Source organism: Patella vulgata, chromosome 1, assembly GCF_932274485.2.
Source record: "Patella vulgata chromosome 1, xgPatVulg1.2, whole genome shotgun sequence".
Lineage (NCBI taxonomy): Eukaryota > Metazoa > Mollusca > Gastropoda > Patellidae > Patella > Patella vulgata.
In genome coordinates, this window is record NC_065879.2 from 62,252,503 (window position 1) to 62,271,825 (window position 19,323).

Genomic DNA, 19,323 nt, shown 5'->3' on the forward strand with positions numbered 1-19,323 from the left:
ATCTTCCCCTGAGAATGTTACGCACTATTTTGACGTTAGGATTGATTCCTAGCCATTTGATTGGCCCGTTACAAATTCTGAACCAATCAACGTCGAGGAGGAATCAGCGAATTTCAAACTCAGGTTGTCGTTTTTGTTATTGAGTAGATTTGTAAACAAGCTATTTTTTAAAATTTATTGTATCTATGCTTTGTTTAAATTATAGTTAATAGTTATTAACCAGAATATTAATTTATTCTTTTAGGCCTAGCATATTTAAGATAAATTTGCATGTGTGGAGATAGTTGAGTTTGCAGTCATGATGAACAACAGTCGCAAAACTCGGATGGGGCTCGGATTTGAAAACAAGAAAGCTAAACCCAGCTCAGATCAAGTAAGTATATCCTGCATGTGATAAGCTAAATTTTGTCAATTAGGCCAGCCTAATTTAGACCTCACACTCATCGTGTCATATAGCCTATCACATTCAATTAATAGCAAAACTGTCCATTTTTCCTTCAATTTCAATTTATTTCAAAACAATTAATATTAAAAGGAGCTAAATCGATATATATAGCCAAGGGGCCTACCCTAGTCCCTACATGTACAAATTTTTGGGACCTAGAAATTTACATAAATGATAAATGTCGAAATGACATGATGTGAAATAGGCCTAGAGATTGGTCGCAATGCATTTAAATAATGTAATTGTAATATTATGAATACGTACAAACTGATTTACATTCATTCGTTTATCTTTTCAAAGTTAAAGTATCTACTTCCGCTATTTTACCGTACCTCGTTACGGTGCAGAAGCACGATTTTACGGGAAAAACATAAACCACTGACAGTCTTAGTAACGGTACTTAAATTAAAACCAAAATCCACAGAAATGCGCCCTCGACCAAAATAGAATAATATTGTAAATGCTTTTCTACAATTTACATTTATTACCGTATCTTATTTTCTTTTAAAAATAATTCTCCAGTTTCTACCATAGAAATTCAAGTAGGCCTAGGGCTATTTCGTTCCTTTATAAGAAACGGAAAAAGAAGCAATGTTAGACAAAGAACGAATAGAACTGTTGGGTTTGGGTTATGGGTTAATGTCAGACGCCAAAATGAAAACTGCTAAGTCCAGGTATTAGAGAACTGCGCATGTTAAACGGAAGCGTACGGCAAAATAGTAAATAAAGTAAAGGGCCGTATACGGTTAAATATCCACTGCCTTCTCTTTTTACTGTACATAATAATTATAATATTTAATCAGTTGTATGTTCGGCGAAATATGCCATGTCTCAATCGAATGACAATCTCTAGCATCTGGTTATCCCAGTCTACAACGACAGAATGCTTTCGAGCGCCATTTGTAATGAAGCGACTCCATGAACCAGGTAAAGCAACCCACAGTGGAATGCTACTGGTGTAGACTGGAATAACCCGACGCCAAAGACTGCCATTCAATTTGGACACTTCATTTTGTCAAACATATTACATAATTATTAAAGATAAGATAAAGAGATGGCAGTTCTCGCTATAATAGTTAAAAACTAGATAGTGTAAAGGTAATTTGCTGAAAATTTCAGTCAAATTGATCCACTGTGAGCCGAGAAAGAAGCCGGTGAAATTTTTGCATAGTCTCGGTTATCATTACTAAAATCAATAATATAACAGCATAGTCTCGATAATCCACTTTTTCTGATTTAATTATCTTTGGCCGTTAGCGGCATATAGGAATCTAATCCAGCCTACATCGAAGGCTAGCCTTGACATCGAGAGTTTATTATGGTCTGGATAAGTTAATTAATGTCTAATTGATAATTTAGATAACATTTCAGGCCTAAAGAAAGACTTGTAATAAGCAGATTTTGCTCTTGCATAATGCATGTTTAATATTATATTTGTAGCAACCCATTTGTTTGTGTCTCTTTCTAAGTGCCATAGAATACAGATTTAAATAGCCCCCTTTTTACAATTTATTTCAGAGTAATGTTGGCAACAATAATAGCCTAGGATTGAAAAGACAGGGAGATAATTTATCTGACCCCACCATGAAACGACGACCCGTCTGTGCCGATCTCACAAATGTAAGTTTAAAAAATTGTATTACCGGTACCACTAATCCAAATTTAGTTAATCCCACCAAAAGGAATGAGTTATTGTGGAGTTGAATCTTGTTTTTCGGTGCCAGACTACGTAAAATCTGCTCAATGACTGGAACAATGAATCTATCTAATTAATATTTTACCTGACCCGAGGTAACCCAAAGTTCAATGTATCAGTATGTAATAGCAATCGGCTTATCTGAGTGGTTCACACATACTAAAGCCTAGCAAAAATGTCGAACTGGAAATAAGAGTAGGTCATAGCGCCGATGTCCGGGCAACATTTCCCTCATGTAGCATACTGCATGGCGTATGGCTGTCTTACTTATCCCAGTAGGAGCAGAACATTTCATTTCCATCTAAAATGTATTTAAACCTATGCTCGACTGAATTGAAGTAAATCTAAGAACTCTGTACATGAACTTCTGTGTGACCTGCAGCATCAAAATTATACTATTTAAATATTTTTCACCAAACTGTATGATAGCAGTGGCTTAAGTTTACAATATTCATTTGATATTTTGATGGGTAAAAAATAAAGCCTTTCCTTGTAGGCATTAAAAGATTTGAATACAAATAGTAAAATTGGTTTGAAGAAGAATACAACAATTGTAAAACCCACAGTTAAAGTTAATAAGGATCTGAAAGTAAAGAAGTCGAACATCAAGAAAGCAGAGAAGACCAAGATATCTTCATCTCAAGACTCAAGTTGTACAGATGACAGTTCCGATGTACCTTTATCACAGGAATCACAATCAGTAGATATAAGGTATTGTAAAATTTTAAAGTAACATAACTGTATAATTTTAAAGTAACGTAATTGTAAGTCTGTAAAGACCGTTATGGCAATATGGCGTCGGTGTTGTGGGTCTGCAGTACAATGCAGGCCTTGTTCCGTGCAGCAATATTATTAGTATTTTTATTATTGTACATTTTGATAGCACACGACTTCCACGAGCAGCAACTGCTCATGTGCTCTTTATAAAATATGGTACAGAAAATTAAATGTACAAAGAAATTAAAGAAACAAATTACAAATAAGGCATAAACATAATAAGCTTACCCATTATACAAAAGGAACTATTTTTAGCTGCACTCGGGTGTACGTGAAGCAGCTCAACGACATGTGCACTTTAACACTCTGATAACCTTGAAAACAGTGTACATGTAACTTGTAAACTTGTATGACATATTGTCGGCATTGATTTGTATTAATTCCAAAATACATTAGTTTGTCAATATGTTGCTTATTGGAGATACAAGTTATAAGCTTATCTATACATATAGTTTGTTAGATTTATTTTTGTTTATTGAATAGTTTGGTAGATTTCAATAAAAGTGAACCAGAAATAATTGTACCCGAAGGAGTAGATGACATTGATAAAGAAAATTATTCAGATCCTGTACAGTGTGGAAATTACGCTAAAGAAATATTTAAATATTATATGGAGCGAGAGGTAAGATTGTAGCCAGTGTTTGACACAAACATCGGTCCGTAGGCCCGAGGCCGACTGATTGATCGGAGGACCCCTGCTTGCCCATTTCACTAAGGTCCACCAGGCCTTCGTCTTGTTAGTGTCAACATACAACATTTCTGGAAATGGTAGAACTGTCATAGAAACGCAATCTCTAAGTCTCTGATACTATATGAGCGTTGACAGTTATTGTTTACTTGTCATCGACATCACAGTAGCTGTTGTTTTGTCAAACATTGACTCGCATAGCCACCCTTTGATTGGTTGCTGTACATAGGCTATTGTGCTAACAATCTAGGGCTGGCTAAGCAAGTTAACGTCGCCACCATCGAGTCATTCGTTAATGTTATCGCTGCGTCATGGTAGTTTAATAATAAAACCCCTAAATTAGGCTGACCTTAAAAATATCTTTGTTTCGCCTAACGCGACCGACTAACTAAAACCACCCCCGACTTAAATTATTTTATTGCACTTTTCCACGATCTTTTTATTTTATTTTGAGTGTCAACCTGAAATATATCATGAGAGTTATTTCCCTATACTATGGCTATGGTTTGATTCATTATTGAAACTGGTTGATCAAGACGAAAGCGTCATAGGTGTCGCTTCTCAACAAAATGGTTGCAGACGAATACACGTCCATTCCCACGAAATAATTCTGCCTCTATGTCTGTGGTGCGTAGTTTTAAACATGACGACGATATTTCAATATCCGTTTTCGAGAAAAATGAAAGCACAACGCGCACTATCGTTAAAAACATGTTGAAGGAGTTTCACACTTCAAGTTCGTGGCTAATCGTGTGCGAGTCGGGCATCACGAAAAATCCCGATGTCATTGATTTGTTTGCCAATAAAGAAGACGAATGTTTCCACCCGGAAAATTATTAAGCTGTCAAATTAGCTCTTAAGTTTAATAAAAACTTTCAGTTCGTTACTTTTTACGTCAGACCCCAAATTCATTAAACAAAATTAATGAATCTGTAGTATACAGCTAATAAGTTTTCTGTATTGATTTCTCTGACTTTAAAAAAAAATCTGAAAAAAAAACCGACCTACCGACCCTTCTCCTCGATTGTGGGTCGGGTTTGGTGAAACAAAGATATTTTTAAGGTCAGCCTTATGTATAGCTATAGTATGAGTATTGTAAGAATACATGTAGAATTGTTTCCATTTTAAAAATTGAAATGACACACAAATTCGATTGTGTCTTTTTTTACTTTTTATACGCCCACATTGAAAATGTGGACGTATATTGCCGTCGCCCCCGTCCGTCTGTCGATCGGTCCATCGTCCACAATTTCTTGTGAACGCTCTAACGCCAAAAGTTATCATCCAATTGTTTTAAAATTGATTAGTGAGATGAAGAATTTCCGTTTATTATTATTCGATCTTTCTGAAATTTATATATGCATTATTCAGATTACTGAAACGAAGAAGCCAATTGAATTTCAGCAATTTCCGTTTATTACGTCTAGAGTTATGGCCCTTGTTTCACTTTATTGATCCTTGTGAACGCTCTAACGTCAAAAGTTATCATTCGATCTTTCTGAAAATTATATGCATTATTTAAATTAGTGAGACGAAGAAGCCTATAGAATTTTAGCAATTTCCGTTTATTATGTCTATAGTTATGGCCCTTGTTTCACTTTATTGAACCTTGTGAACGCTCCAACGCCAAAAGTTATCACCCAATCTTTGTGAAATTTATATGCATTATTTAGATTAGTGAAACGAAAAAGCCTATTGAATTTCAGCAATTTACAATAATTACTTCTAGATTTATTGCCCTTGTTTCACTTTGTTAAACCTTGTTCTCTCAATAATTTCTAGAGTTATGGCGATTGTGAACGTTTGAATGACAAAAGTGATCATGTGATCTGTATGAAATTTATATGCATTATTTAAATTAGTAAAACGAAAAAGCCTGTCAAATTTCAACAATTTCTGTAGATTACTTCCAGAGTTGAGACCCTTGTTTCAGTTTGTAAAACCTTGTAAACCCTCAAACGACAAAATTTATAATCTGATCTGTATGGAACTGTCTTGTAAAGGCCCCCAATTACCTACAAAGGAATAAATATGCGACAACCCTTGTCGACCGCTTGGACGATTTAATTGCTGTGGGCGTATGTTTTGTTGCCTGGCAACCTATCTTTTCTTTCCCAGTTACTTCACCCGTAGTCTGTCTGTGATATACTGGCATGTCAATTGATGACGACAATTTAATACTTGCGCACCTGCGCAGCCACTTTATATTTATATGTACATATACTTCCTTTCCGTTAATCGTTCTGCACTTAACTTGGAAACTATAATTATTATTATTATAATGATCATGTGTCACACATGTCCTTTGGGCCTGTGCTTGGAAAATGATTATAGCCATTTTTGAAATTACCTGGGGATGCCGCTCGTTATTTAAAGATGCTGAATATAAGATTTAATACTAAATGACTGGAATCATGCATAATTTACCTTAGGTCTAAATTTCATTTCTTCATCATTCCCACATGTTTGGCTAGAGTATTATCAATATCAGATGTTTTGTAAAAGAAACATGTATTATGACAAGACGACGATCCCTGTTTCTTTTCAGCTAAATCGGATGAATCCCTTCATTGTTATGTAACAATGTTACAAACCAACCCAAGGCATCATAGTTAGCAAAATTATGGAGGGGGGTTGGATGGCTGAATGGTTAGCGTGCGCGCGCTGTATCATAAAGTCTGTCATTGAGTCGACTGGCATGGTTTCGAATCCCCGGTTATACGTGACAAGGAGTAGGGTCGCCTGTCCAGCCTTGTGGGTTTTCTCCGGGCTCTCCGGTTTCCTCCCACTGCTAAAGACCCCTATGCGTAAGCGAATTATTGAAATAAAATTAAACCATTTGTTGGTCCCAAGATGACCTGGTTTGTGTTGAGTGGACGTTAAACCCATTTCTCTCTCCAAAATTATGGACACTAGCACTTCAATCTAAACGATCAGTACAAACAACCCCGACAAGCGAGCTAGCTACCCCGGTAACAAATTCGGCACCCCGCCAATTTGTCAAACCTTTGTACAACCCCGGTAAGCGAGCTACCGACCCCGGTAACAAATTTGCAAACCCCGTCAAGGGGCCAACCCCGGTAACCCCACCAGGGTTTCGGAATAGTATAAATAAAACCGCCCAACACGTGAGTCCAATCAATCTGAAGAGTTCAATACGAACGAAACTAGTCACTGACATTCGGGATAACCAGGTCTTCATAGCCACCTTATATGACTTATATGAATATTTTTAGAGTTATGCGACTTATGCCCCTTTCTTGTCACAGGCATTTAAAGGGATTAAAATAAAACGTCTTACTTCTGTACGACTATTATTACAGTTGTTACTGGAGTTATATAGCCAAGCAATAGTAAAAAAATTTATTTTAATCCCTTCATGTGCTTGTCAGTAAAAAAGGGGCTACACGTTTTGATCAGATTTTCCTGAAACTTTCAGGAAGCTGGATTTTTTGCAATCTCACTGATTAAAATACAGATCTTATATTTCGAAACAAAATATAGATCTGTATTTTAATCAGATTGCTTTTTGTAGTAAAGACAAGTAAAACAAAATTTTGAACTATAAAAAACAAAACGAATTAGGATCTGTGTTTTAATTTTAATCAAATTGGATTTTTTGCTATACAAATACTGTGTTAGATTTAGAAGCAATTATCAATTGGACATTTTCATCATCTTCATATGAAAAAGTTATGGAATAGAGTCAATTGTAGATTTATTTAATCAGGCTTTTAACTGACTCTGTATACAATCGTTAACATGTCCATAATCTTGTTGTTTATTTATGATTATATTGTCTCTTTGTAATGTGCCCCTGAACATGTTATATGAAAGCGTGCACTATAAATATGTTGAAATAATAATACATGTACTTGTATGGTGCCATACTTTGTCCTAACTTCAGTATGTATAAATTATATAAATCCTAAATGTTTGCTTTTTTTAAATTTTAGTCCAAATTTCAACTAGAACCATATATGACCCAGCAACCCCAGTTAACATCCAACATGAGATCTATTCTAGTAGACTGGTTAGTGGAGGTACAAGAAAACTTTGAGTTAAACCATGAGACATTATACCTGGCTGTAAAACTTGTCGACACCTACCTGTCAATCAAAGAAACACCTAAAGAAATGCTACAGCTTATTGGAGGAACATCTTTATTTATTGCTTGTAAATTTGATGTAAGTTAACCAACAACCTAAGAACTCAGAATATAGTTCACACTTGATGGTTCAATCAGATTAAAACAGTCGAAATGTCTATTATATATAATGTTTCATTTAAAAGTAAGCTTACTCATGATATTCAAGTTGGGATACAGTCAAAAGACTGATTTAGCATGATTAATTTCTGATCAAGGGTATGCAAAAACCCATGGCATTAAAAATTCTGCACTCTGCCGTGCAACATGAACAAGAACAATCCTATTTTAATGGACTTAATGGATCTATCTTATGGAATACAGCATGAAGGGACATTTTATGATGATAAATGAAATGAAATCAGGTAGTGCTATAAATATAATAATAGTTTTCAAAAAATTTTACCCGCATGGGTGCACCTTACTTTTGTTCGATATACTTTTCATGTATGTTCTCATTTTATTTTGTAACATGGACGGGAAATCTTCCTTTGTTCTTTTTGTTGAATAAGCAGATTGTTTTCCCTCTTGTAGTAGATTAGGTAGAGCTTAACCGTGCAATAACTAGACATGTTCAATGTTATTGCACTCTTTAGCTGGTTTACACTAGTTATAGTAGAAATCATATAGAGAAGTGGGGTGGGTTTTCTGTGCAATAACAACAAGCAGGTTGAGCAGGTGTCAGGGTTACAAGTCATTTATAGCACTTAATTCGTTAACAGGTTTAACATCTCGACCTTAATATATCTTAATGTCATATTACGTGTAAAGTTGAAAAAAGGTCACTTTCATTTCACTAAGAAAAAAATATTTCTCACCCTGAAGTCTTCCCATCCTTTGTCGATAATGTATTGTGGTACACTATATAATTAACTATTTATTTTTGTCTTGTTTTGTTTATTATAGGAACGTTGCCCCCCACTGATAGAAGATTTCCTTTATATATGTGATGACGCTTACAATAGGAAAGAATTTTTAGACATGGAAAGAAATATATTAAAGACAATTGGCTTTGATCTGGGTATGCCCTTATCTTACAGGTTTTTACGAAGATTTGCAAAGGTTAGTCGACATTGTATTTAGCTGGAGGGGGGGGGCATAACACTAATGCATCAGTTTTGATAGTGTGACATTTCATAACCCATTTAGTCGTGCCCTTATGTCTTAAAGTTAAAGGTGTTGTAAGTAATGAACGATTTAATCACACTACCTCTTACTACAGCCATTGTTCTTTACGGCTGTTGTTAAGACTTTATACATTTAAAATAAAGACATGGGTATCATAAAACCATCTTTTATACTATAGTATCTTACATAAAATGATTCAAATTTCATTTATGTCACTGTGTTGTGTATGTGGGTGTATCTTGCATGACAACTGCCTGTTGTTATTTGTAATTGCCATTGAAAATACTCTGCCTTTAATGGCGTACTACTAGATGTTATGGGCTACATTTTTTTGTACAATACAGTGGACTCTGTCAATTCCGACATCTGAATACTACAGCATTCTGTGAAATCCGTCTTCATTTTCATGTCCTGATTTATTTCCTTATTACTTCAAGTTCAACCCAAAAAGTTTTTGAGTAATCCGTATTCTGAATAATCCAAAATTATGTTCATCAATTAGCTTCAGCGGTCCCGTCAATCGATTTGCATACAATTAAAATTGGATAATCCGGCCTTCAATCAATGGGTGTTAACCAAAAAGCAATCACCAATCTATTACCTGTGAGCATAAAACATGTGTCGGTCTTTGTTGATTACCTTGATAATTTTATAATCTCTTGGTATTTGATTTAAGTTTCACACTTCAAATACAGCGACATGATTATATACATGTAGGTTCAAAGTAAATTGTTATGTACATGTATTGTTATGTTATTGTGTCTTGTTATGCAATTGTTTGATATAAATTATAATCTAACAAAATTTTGAATGTGCAGAAAGCGTTATCATATTTTATGTTCTGGGTATTCGATGGTGCATTATAAAACTTCCGGTATTTGAAGGTACAATAATACTTCCGGTATTTAATTGAGGCAATTGAGTATTCCGACATGCTGTCTAATGTGGCATATTGTATCGATCTTGTACGATGTCGGAATTGACAGAGTCCACTGTATATGTTTTTGTAGTAGTGCTGATAATTCAAAGTGGAGTAGGCTGTAATGTCATGAATGACATGAATCCTCGAATTGTACACACCAGCCATCTTTTCCATTTGTTTACAATTACTAATAAATAGAATCCAAAATGTCATGTTCAATATTTTATTACCTTAAACATTGTAATTGTGATATTTTCAGTGTGTACGAGCTGAGATGAAGACATTAACATTGGCACGTTATATATTAGAGATGTCATTAATGGATTATAGTCTGATATCTGTACGAGAATCTAAACTAGCTGCAGCCGCTCTACATTTAGCACGTAAAATGAAGAAAGAGGGAGATTGGGTATGATTTTATTCTAATACCCAGTAATAATTGTGCGGGAAATTTCAACCATTCAATTCATGCACTAAATCAGTGAATAATCTAATTTTTACCTCCTGCCCTGGACAATACATTATAATTCCCAACAAAACAGAATAAAGATAGTACAGTGTAAGCTGCATAATTATTTATATTAATCTATCTAGTCAGGATTGACTACAGTATCTAACAGATACATCTGTCACTTGCTGGCAATCTTTATGCTTTAGCTTATTCGTTGAATAAGATAAGGAGGCATAAATGGGAGTTTGTCTTGGTCTTATTTCTGTGATTGTGCTGACTGAAGAAATATGTCATTCATAGATAACAGCAGCCCCCAGCATGTGATGCAGCTCTTAATCAGGACAACCTTTTCATGCATAACTTGATCATTTCCCTTTTTTATTGCAAATGGCAATGTTTTCGATTTGCTAAAGTTCAGATGGTTAGAAAACAGTCTACAGTCCTCCTGTGTCATTTTAGCACTATTGGAATCACTTGCAAACAACAATATGGTGAAAGGTGAATCTCTAATGGGAATATCAGTCCAAAAATGGTTCAATTCCGTTCAGTTTTTACGACGATATGTCAAATTGAAATTTCATCGTTCTATGCAATAAGCCCACCACCATATTGTTGCCTGCAAAAATTTATAGGCTAATTTAATCCAAGCCAGAAGATTAGCGTTGGTAATTTTCTTATGTTTTTGTAATTAAATGTTAAATAATCAATCTCAGTATATTAGTGTGGATTAAGGTTTGAAATATTTGATATTTTAGCCAAAATGCACACTGGGAATTTCATAATAACTTTTTGTATTTTGCAGAATAAGACGCTAGAATACTTTAGTACATATAATGGAGATGAATTAATACCCATTGTAAAGAAATTGAACCATTGTATATCTCATCCATCTAAACACCTCACAACTATACTATCAAAATACTCCCATCAGTAAGTATATTTTCCATACATGTCCAGTGGGGTTAAGGACGAAGGTGTAAAATATAGACAAAATGTTAAAACTTAGCTTTTTCATGGGAGAGGGTTGTCACTTTCAGGGCTAGTGATGTAATTTGATTTGAATTTTGAAGAAAGGCTGATATGCTGCTGGCCAGGAAAAATTATGCGGTCTTGTATTCAGGCATGATTTTTTTTTCAGTTTTAAAATGGAATTCCGCTTCTCTGAAAGTCTAGTTTCGATTTTTATTCACCAGTTCTGTTTTTTCAAGATTAGAAAAATCAGGATTTTTATCAGGCTCGTTTCCAGATAGTAAACAGTAAGCTATCTCATTAGGCAAACCTTGGCGGACTACAGTACTAAATTTAGGGTACCAGAGTCTGTCGAAGTGTGCCAAGTGTAAACTATCTGTTTGTCATTGTAGCACGTAATTTGATTGGTTATTGACCTTCTTTTGTCCAAATATTATGAACTTGGGGGTATCACTTTCACATGGCTTCCAGGATAGTGGATTGTGATTTTGACACAAAAAGTACAGATATGGGATTAAAAATACATGGAAGTGGGAATGGCCAAAGTAGCATGTTCTGGAAAATGTAAATAAAACTTGTGAAGAAAAGTAAGGTTAATCAAATAGCATAAAAATGTTGCATTATTGTTATACATGTATTCATGGTCATTTTGTATTATACTAAATCTGAAATCCATTGCAGAAACACATAATGTTCTATGTGTTTAATTATTTTTCATGAAAATTACAAGTAACCACTGAAGAAAATAAGACTTTCAGGATTTCATATTTTGTTCCAGGAAATGCTCTAAATTCAGGATTTTGCACCATTTTACTCCAAGGGGGCCTTCCAATCAAATTTGTAGATTTTTTTTTTCCTTCCAAAATAATGTCTGTTACACATGTCACTGTAGGAGATAAAATTAGCTACCATAAAACCATATATAACAGGTAATTTGGGGAAATTTGTTATTACCGAGTGGCATTATTTCCGTTATGTTTGCCCAGTGCACCATTTTCTTTTATCGACATGTGATAATCAATATTTTGTCATTGAAAGTGATTGGGAAAAAGTTCCAAATTTGTATTCCCTTAATAACATGCACCCCTAGTTCATATGGTTTGTAATATGTGGATTTTAACAGTGTATGTTATTCAAATCATCATAACCTACATGAAGTGTTGACAGCAAGTAATACAAGACATTTCTAATATTTTATTTACAGAGTGTTTCATGAAGTTGCTAAGTTGACACCGCTAGATCCTGAACAACTTTAAAAACATGAGAATTCAAACAACTATGTTTTTATACAGTGCTGAATGATATAATAATAAAGACAATCACTGCCAGTGTAATTACCAATCAGACTATATTGACATGATATTATGCAGGATCAGAAATAGTAATTGACCATGTGTAAAGAACATATGGCCTTTTATATGTGATCAGTAATTCATGGAGTTGGCTGTTTTGATTTCTAACTTCCAATTAATAAAAACATAAACTTGTCAGAGAATTTTAATCAGAAGGGTATTTAACCATTTTGTGAATTTTTATTTCTCCTGTGTTTCTACTCTAAGGGAATCATGTAGATTGTATATGTAATTTATATTCTACTGTGTTTAATCATTTTAGCAAATTATTTTATTTTACACATCTAAGCATAGGGGCTATAAAACTTGCTCCTGTTACTAGTAATAGAAAGTAGTAATAGTATCAATATTTTTATCTGGACATATTATGTCAACCAATAAAAGGAAAAAGTCTTTTATCAATTGAGGTTTAGATTACTAAGTAATTCACCCTGGGAATAAAATACAATTTATTTAGTTTTAATAAAAATATTTTTTAGGGCTGGGTTGATGTGATATCAATATATATTGATAGTATTTTGAATTATATATTCAACCTGGATGTAATATATCAATAGGAAGATATTGGATAGTATTTTGAATTATATATTCTACCTTTTAAGACTATACATTCTAACTTCAACAAATTTAAATAAAACTTGAGTTTTGTGGACCTGGATTTAGAAAATGAGGCAGCTTCAATCTCCAATATGTTTTATGAAATGTCTGGTTAGCTATATACTAGACATTTCTTCTTTATTAACTGGATCTATATTATCTAGTGTATTTCAAAATTCAAATATTTTGAAAGTGATTTTGAAATTTGTCAACATCATGTTTTCGATAAAAATTGAAGAAAAGTAATGATTTTCAAGGTCTAGGGGATACGGGTGGTTGATGAACATTATAAAAAATAAATCTTAATTTCTCTTGGTCTTCCTCTTGAGCCAATACTTTCATTAGCCACCTAATGATAAATATGGGTTTATTATTGTCATATTACTAGATGATCGAGACTACCTATAAACAATGGCTAAGGGGACAACTAGTATATATCCCTGCAATAATGTTCCTCCTATTTCATTGAGAAGTTTTATCCCAGTGTTACTCCTGTAGTACTTTTGGACTTGAGCCAATCAAATTGGCTGCGGTATTAAGATCAGAATTATAGCCTATGACAAGGTGGCTAACATAGAGGTTGAACACAGGAAAAGCCACTACCATACTCTTATTTATTAGCCTTTTAATATTTGATATCCATGTTTTATCTTGTATAATTGTTTTAATGTTTTCATTGGGCAACATTCTTATTTTTAAAAAAATGAAAATGGAGGTGACATTTTCACCCTATATTTGGCAATAAATAAACTTCTTTTACATTTACATTATCATTTATTTTCACACTTCCTGTGTTTTCAGAGATCGTTTTGATACATACTTTTTTAATTCTTTTAAACTATACAGTCATGTCAAAACTAAATTCTTATTTTATAAGTATTTGGGTCTTGTAACTTGTCTGCTAAAACTCTGTTTTGATTAATGCAGAATATTGCTTTTTTCCATGAAAACAAAAATACGAAGGAAGAAATTAAGAATGTTGACCTACTGTGTAAATCTACTTTTTCGGTTCTTCAAGACATTTTCTTGTCTGTAATTTAGGGTTGAACACTGGCTGTATGTTGTTGGCCCCCCCCCCCCCAAAAAAAAATAAAAAAATCATGGTTAGCATGATTGATAAGTTCTAAAAGATTGAAAAGAAAATAGAAAGTATATATTGGAATATAAGAGAAATAGACAATGTGCTGCTATATACCTGGCGAACCAATGTTATTATACTGATGATTTATTGCACAGATGCTGACCGTTGTTACTAGCATTGGCTAAATGAGACACAATTCCCAGGCCGATCACATCATAAAAGATCGGTTGCAAGGCAACGAAACATGCACACAGCAGCAAACTCGTCGAAGCGGACAACAAAGATTATCACGTATTTTTTCTTTTGTCAGTAATGAAAGCATTTACAACACATTTACAATCTGATTTAGAGTAACAACCCATTCAATAATTATTAGAAATCATTAGAATTTGTTTGGCTTCTAATTCTGCCCCATGTTCACGTTTAGTATACAAAACATTTTAATGTCATGAATTTAGCGGTTCAAGATTTTTTTAAATGATCAAGGGTCATAAATCTGGCAATATTTATCTTGAAAACATTTGAAATCAATAGGCTTCTTCAACATATGCGTCAACCCTTGTTGATGCTCAGACTAATTAGCTGCTAAGGACGAATGTTTCATTGCCTGGCAACCTATATTTAAGATTAATCATTACACGTATATCACATTGCCATACCAATTTAAAGGTATTTTATTATAGAATTTAAATTTATTGACAGATGTATGTGTCTCTTTTATATGCAGCCAGAGCCAATCACAAAATGGATGGAAAGAACTCCCAGAATTTATTATTGGCACTGCATACAGCTTGTTGATTTAACTTTTCTTTCTTTCCAACTCTTTGTGTATGTTGTAATTAATTTGTATAATAATTTTTGCTACGATGTTTCATTTTGTTAAATTTACAGTAGTTTTTATTTCATCTTTCATGTATGTTTGTGTGTGTATGTGCAACTGTGAGTGTTATATGTATGATTGTTTCATTTCATTCTTTTTTATTTTAATGTAATTTCATGAGGTTCGTTTTTTTTTTACAATTTATACCACTATCATTATAAACGATAAATAGCAATAAATAATTCAATTAGTGAAAATTTGATCAGATTTCTACGATTATTTCAAATTTATAATTTATAGTATTAATAAGAATTCAGTATCTAGTCTAAAGTAATGAGATCTGTTTATTGCCCGATTGTGTTCAAATTTAACAACTATTCCCGACAAAAGTACAAAAGCCAGGGAAATTTTTTAAATTATTGCAATATATTTTGTGGGACATACACGCCAGCGTAACCATGAGAACATTCTGGCTGTCTTTAACTTGTACATGTATGCTCTGTTATTGTGTGCAAGTTGTTTTAGTCATTTGAAAATCTTGTGTAGGTAAAATGAGATACTGTTTTGTACATGGAAATCTATTCAACTGAACCAGTCACTTAAATTATTTGTGTCTTCCAATAAAACAAGACAGTATATTTCAGCACTTTTAGGTTGAAATGTTCAAAATATATTCATTGATATTAGGAATTTTGAAAGTATCAGTCAATCAATTGAATAGATTGCTTTTTACTACAAGCATGTAATTTCATGTCACCTTCATACTACATTATATTATGATAAATATCTTATTGTAAATGTAAATAATATTTAATTATACGGATAAGAAGAATTAAGAATTTTTCAAGTATCATTTAGTCAGAATTTTTACTATAACAATTTCACGATATTCAAATCTCTTCTTGAAATAACATACACCATTGACTGGAGTATTCGGATAGTATTTTTTGTCCGCAAACTGAACTGATTTAGATTTTGTTGAATTTTAGCTACTTGTGTAAAATATAACATCTTTAATGAAAAGAAAGATCAAGATAAATAGTATTTTGTCAAGTATTTCAATTCATCTAACTAAATACAAACCAAAGCCAATTCATTCACAGAAAAAAAAAATGTTTTGGCAGCTTAGAGTTTTTTTTTCTCTCAAGAGTTCTTGAATATATCACAGGATAGGCCTGGCCTATAATAATTGTGTAGTTTGAAATGATATATCCATCTCGTGTCAATATAATCACTACCAATATAATAAACCTAGAATATATAAATTGTACTTGTTGTTCTTTAACCGAGTGATTCACCTACTTAATACTTAATACAATATTATGACATGCAAATATATTTGGGAATATATGGAGAAATGTGGGAATATATAATGGAATGTGGGGAAAATGACAAGGATTGCCCTTTGAGTTACAAATGATATCAATCTCCATTCCTAGAAAAAAATGGGTAGTAATGCTTAAATTTAATCGAAAGGGTTAATGTATGATAAAATGAGAAAATCATTAAACAATCTATGGGGGTTGAATGACTTGAAGAAATATATACTCTTTACTAATACTAATAAATTTGTAATGTCAGGTATAAACTCTGTCTAGTTTGTATCAAATTTGTGAACTCCGAATGAGTTTTAGTATATTATTCTTGATGTGGTTAGTTCTTATTGTATATAGATTACAAAAAATGCATTGTTCTGCTAGAATTCATGTAGCTTTGACCTTTCCTCTTGCCCAGCACGATTAGGTCGCATCAGTTACATTATATTTTCCACTATAACAGTTTTTATATGCCCACATTGAAATGTGGTCATATATTATTGTCGTCACCCCCGTCCGGCGCTAAAGTTAATATTCGATTGACTTTAAATTTATACACAGTGTTTAAGGTCATCAGACGAAGAAGCCTATTGTCATCCTACAGTATTTAGCTGCAGTCTGGAAATACAAGAGTAAAACATTTCATTAGACAGAGTTTATACCTGATATTACCGTTGTTCAGATGTAACAGTTGTAGACCCATATGGTATTACCGCCACATTGGATGACCCTGTTCTATTTCTGACCATATATTTTTAATCAGCACCCTCGAGAACTTAGAAAAAGACGTATTACAAACATATTGTGTTATATTGGTTATCCATGTCAGAAAATGGGATTCAATCTGGTATAAATGGGAATGGAAGTGTTCATCAACCCACTCTTCCCAAAGCAATGGCAGCAATCAATATCAGTTTAGATAATTATGCTCATCACCATAGCTAAAAAAAACCACAGACCATAGGATTTTCAACACTTTGCAAGGCCCTACACTTTTTTTCAGAGATCCCCACCCATTGACTTGTCGCTGGCCCCACAAGTTTAATCCAGCCCTAGTTACATGAAACACTGCTTTGACAGTATGCCTTGGAGTTCATATAGATAAACTAACTTAGATTAATATATTCCATAGCTGGAATTAATATAACAGCTAGTTATAGAGAAATGTCACCAAAATAAACTAGTAATTGTTGTGCCACATGAAATATGTGGTAACCTGATATCTTCAAAACCACTGACTGGAAGTGATTCAAATTTTGCCTACTCTGAGATATTATTAATGTTATCATAATCAGTAAATTTCATGGAAATCAGTTGATAATTATGGTTTGCAGCTGTGGTAAATTCAAATGAAATAATGTAACCTGATATCTCAGTTGATAATTGCTGACTGCAGTCGTGCTACATGAAATATGTGGTAAACTGATACCTCCTAAACCACTAGGTGGCTGAAGTTGTGCCTACTCTTGAGATATTATTAATGTTATAATCTGTAAGTTTCATTGAAACCGGTTGATTATTGCAGTCATGCACATGAAATATGTGGTAATCTGATATCTCAAAACCACTGACCAGAAGTGGCTTAAATTTTGCATACTCTTGAGATATTATTAATGTTATCAATAATATCATCATAGTCTAATCAGTTAATTTTATGGAAATAAGTTGGTAATTGTGGTTTTAATGTGTGCCACATGAAATATCTCCGATACTTTGCCTATATCTGAGATAGTATTAATCTGAAAGTTTCATGGGAATTGGTTAGTAATTATTGTGGTCTGCGGCGGCCCATCTTCGCTAGCTAATTGTAACCCTTGGCTAGTGAAAATGGCAGCGGTCCTGCCGCAATGAATATATGTTAGCCTAAAACTACCGAAACCGCTGACCGGAGGTGGCTGAAATTGTGCCTACTTTGAGATATTTTTGATGTTATCATAATCTGTACGTTTAATTGTAAACTGTGGCTGTCTGCAGCCATGCCACCGGTAGCACAATATCCCCAAATCCTCCGTTATTTCAACTCAAATAATATCAATTTAATATATCTGTACATGATAATACACTCTGTTCTTTTTGTCAAATTGTCATTTTGACACCAAATCGTTACGACTGTAAATTAAGGGAATGCTCACTGGCCCGCGGGTGCACTAGTCCGCCGATATCTATTATTGCCATTTTTACGACTGATAATTGATGATCAAATGTAAATGCACACCCGTAACGAACCCTGACAATAATACTAACGCACCCACTGACAATGAAATGTAAAGCACCAACCCCGACCGACAATGAAATGTGCTACACCAACCCTGACAATGCAATGTAATGTACCAACCCTGACAATGGTGTGTACTCAACGCACCCACACTGACAATGGTATGTAACCATTTTTCCAAGCCCAAAATTGATTGAATTCAATATACTATAGTAGGCCGGTAGCGCCGCTATCCGGCCAAAGTTTCCCCTCATAGTACATGTACTGTATAGCGCAAGCCCGTCTTCATTAGCCCACTCGGGGCAGAACAGTACGTAGGTTAAACCACATTTCATTTAATTTTCCTACTTTTTTGCACCAACCGGACTATTGAAGATAAGCATACGTACGCTATGCAAAGGGTTATGACAGAAATTTTCTAGGGACAGTGGCATATTTCTCCCATCGAATTCCAACTGTGAAGGGTTCTTTTATGTGCACGCCAATGTGTACACAGGGGCTTAATGTTTTTGTCCCATCTACACAACTAGACTCTGTTCTTTGCCAGGCCCTGCGTCGCAAAACCACACTGCAAAATCCCAGGGAACTTAGGCCCACTTGACCAACACCAGGATCAGTGTACATAATCAAACTGTATATATTCAGAGGAAGATGGTCGCTACATCACAACATTTTGTACGCGACATTACATTTTTAATGTCATATTGTCGTGTTAAAAT

At 33.9% G+C, this 19,323-nt stretch overlaps 1 protein-coding gene across 2 annotated transcripts; it reads left to right on the forward strand.

Moving 5' to 3' along the window:
- The first annotated feature begins 58 nt into the window (after positions 1-58).
- On the forward strand, positions 59-16,528 carry LOC126831495 (G2/mitotic-specific cyclin-B3). 2 transcript variants are annotated; one of them, XM_050562027.2, is made up of 10 exons: positions 59-123; positions 245-373; positions 1,964-2,065; positions 2,638-2,852; positions 3,402-3,540; positions 7,563-7,793; positions 8,660-8,815; positions 10,063-10,212; positions 11,057-11,184; positions 12,428-16,528. In XM_050562027.2, the coding sequence occupies exons 2-10, from the start codon at positions 299-301 to the stop codon at positions 12,477-12,479; spliced, it is 1,248 nt and encodes a 415-aa protein (XP_050417984.2). In that variant the 5' UTR covers positions 59-123; positions 245-298; the 3' UTR covers positions 12,480-16,528. The 2 variants fall into 2 exon arrangements, with proteins under 2 accessions (XP_050417984.2, XP_050417994.2); XM_050562037.2 differs by lacking the exon at positions 59-123 and adding an exon at positions 129-151.
- Positions 16,529-19,323: the final 2,795 nt, after the last annotated feature.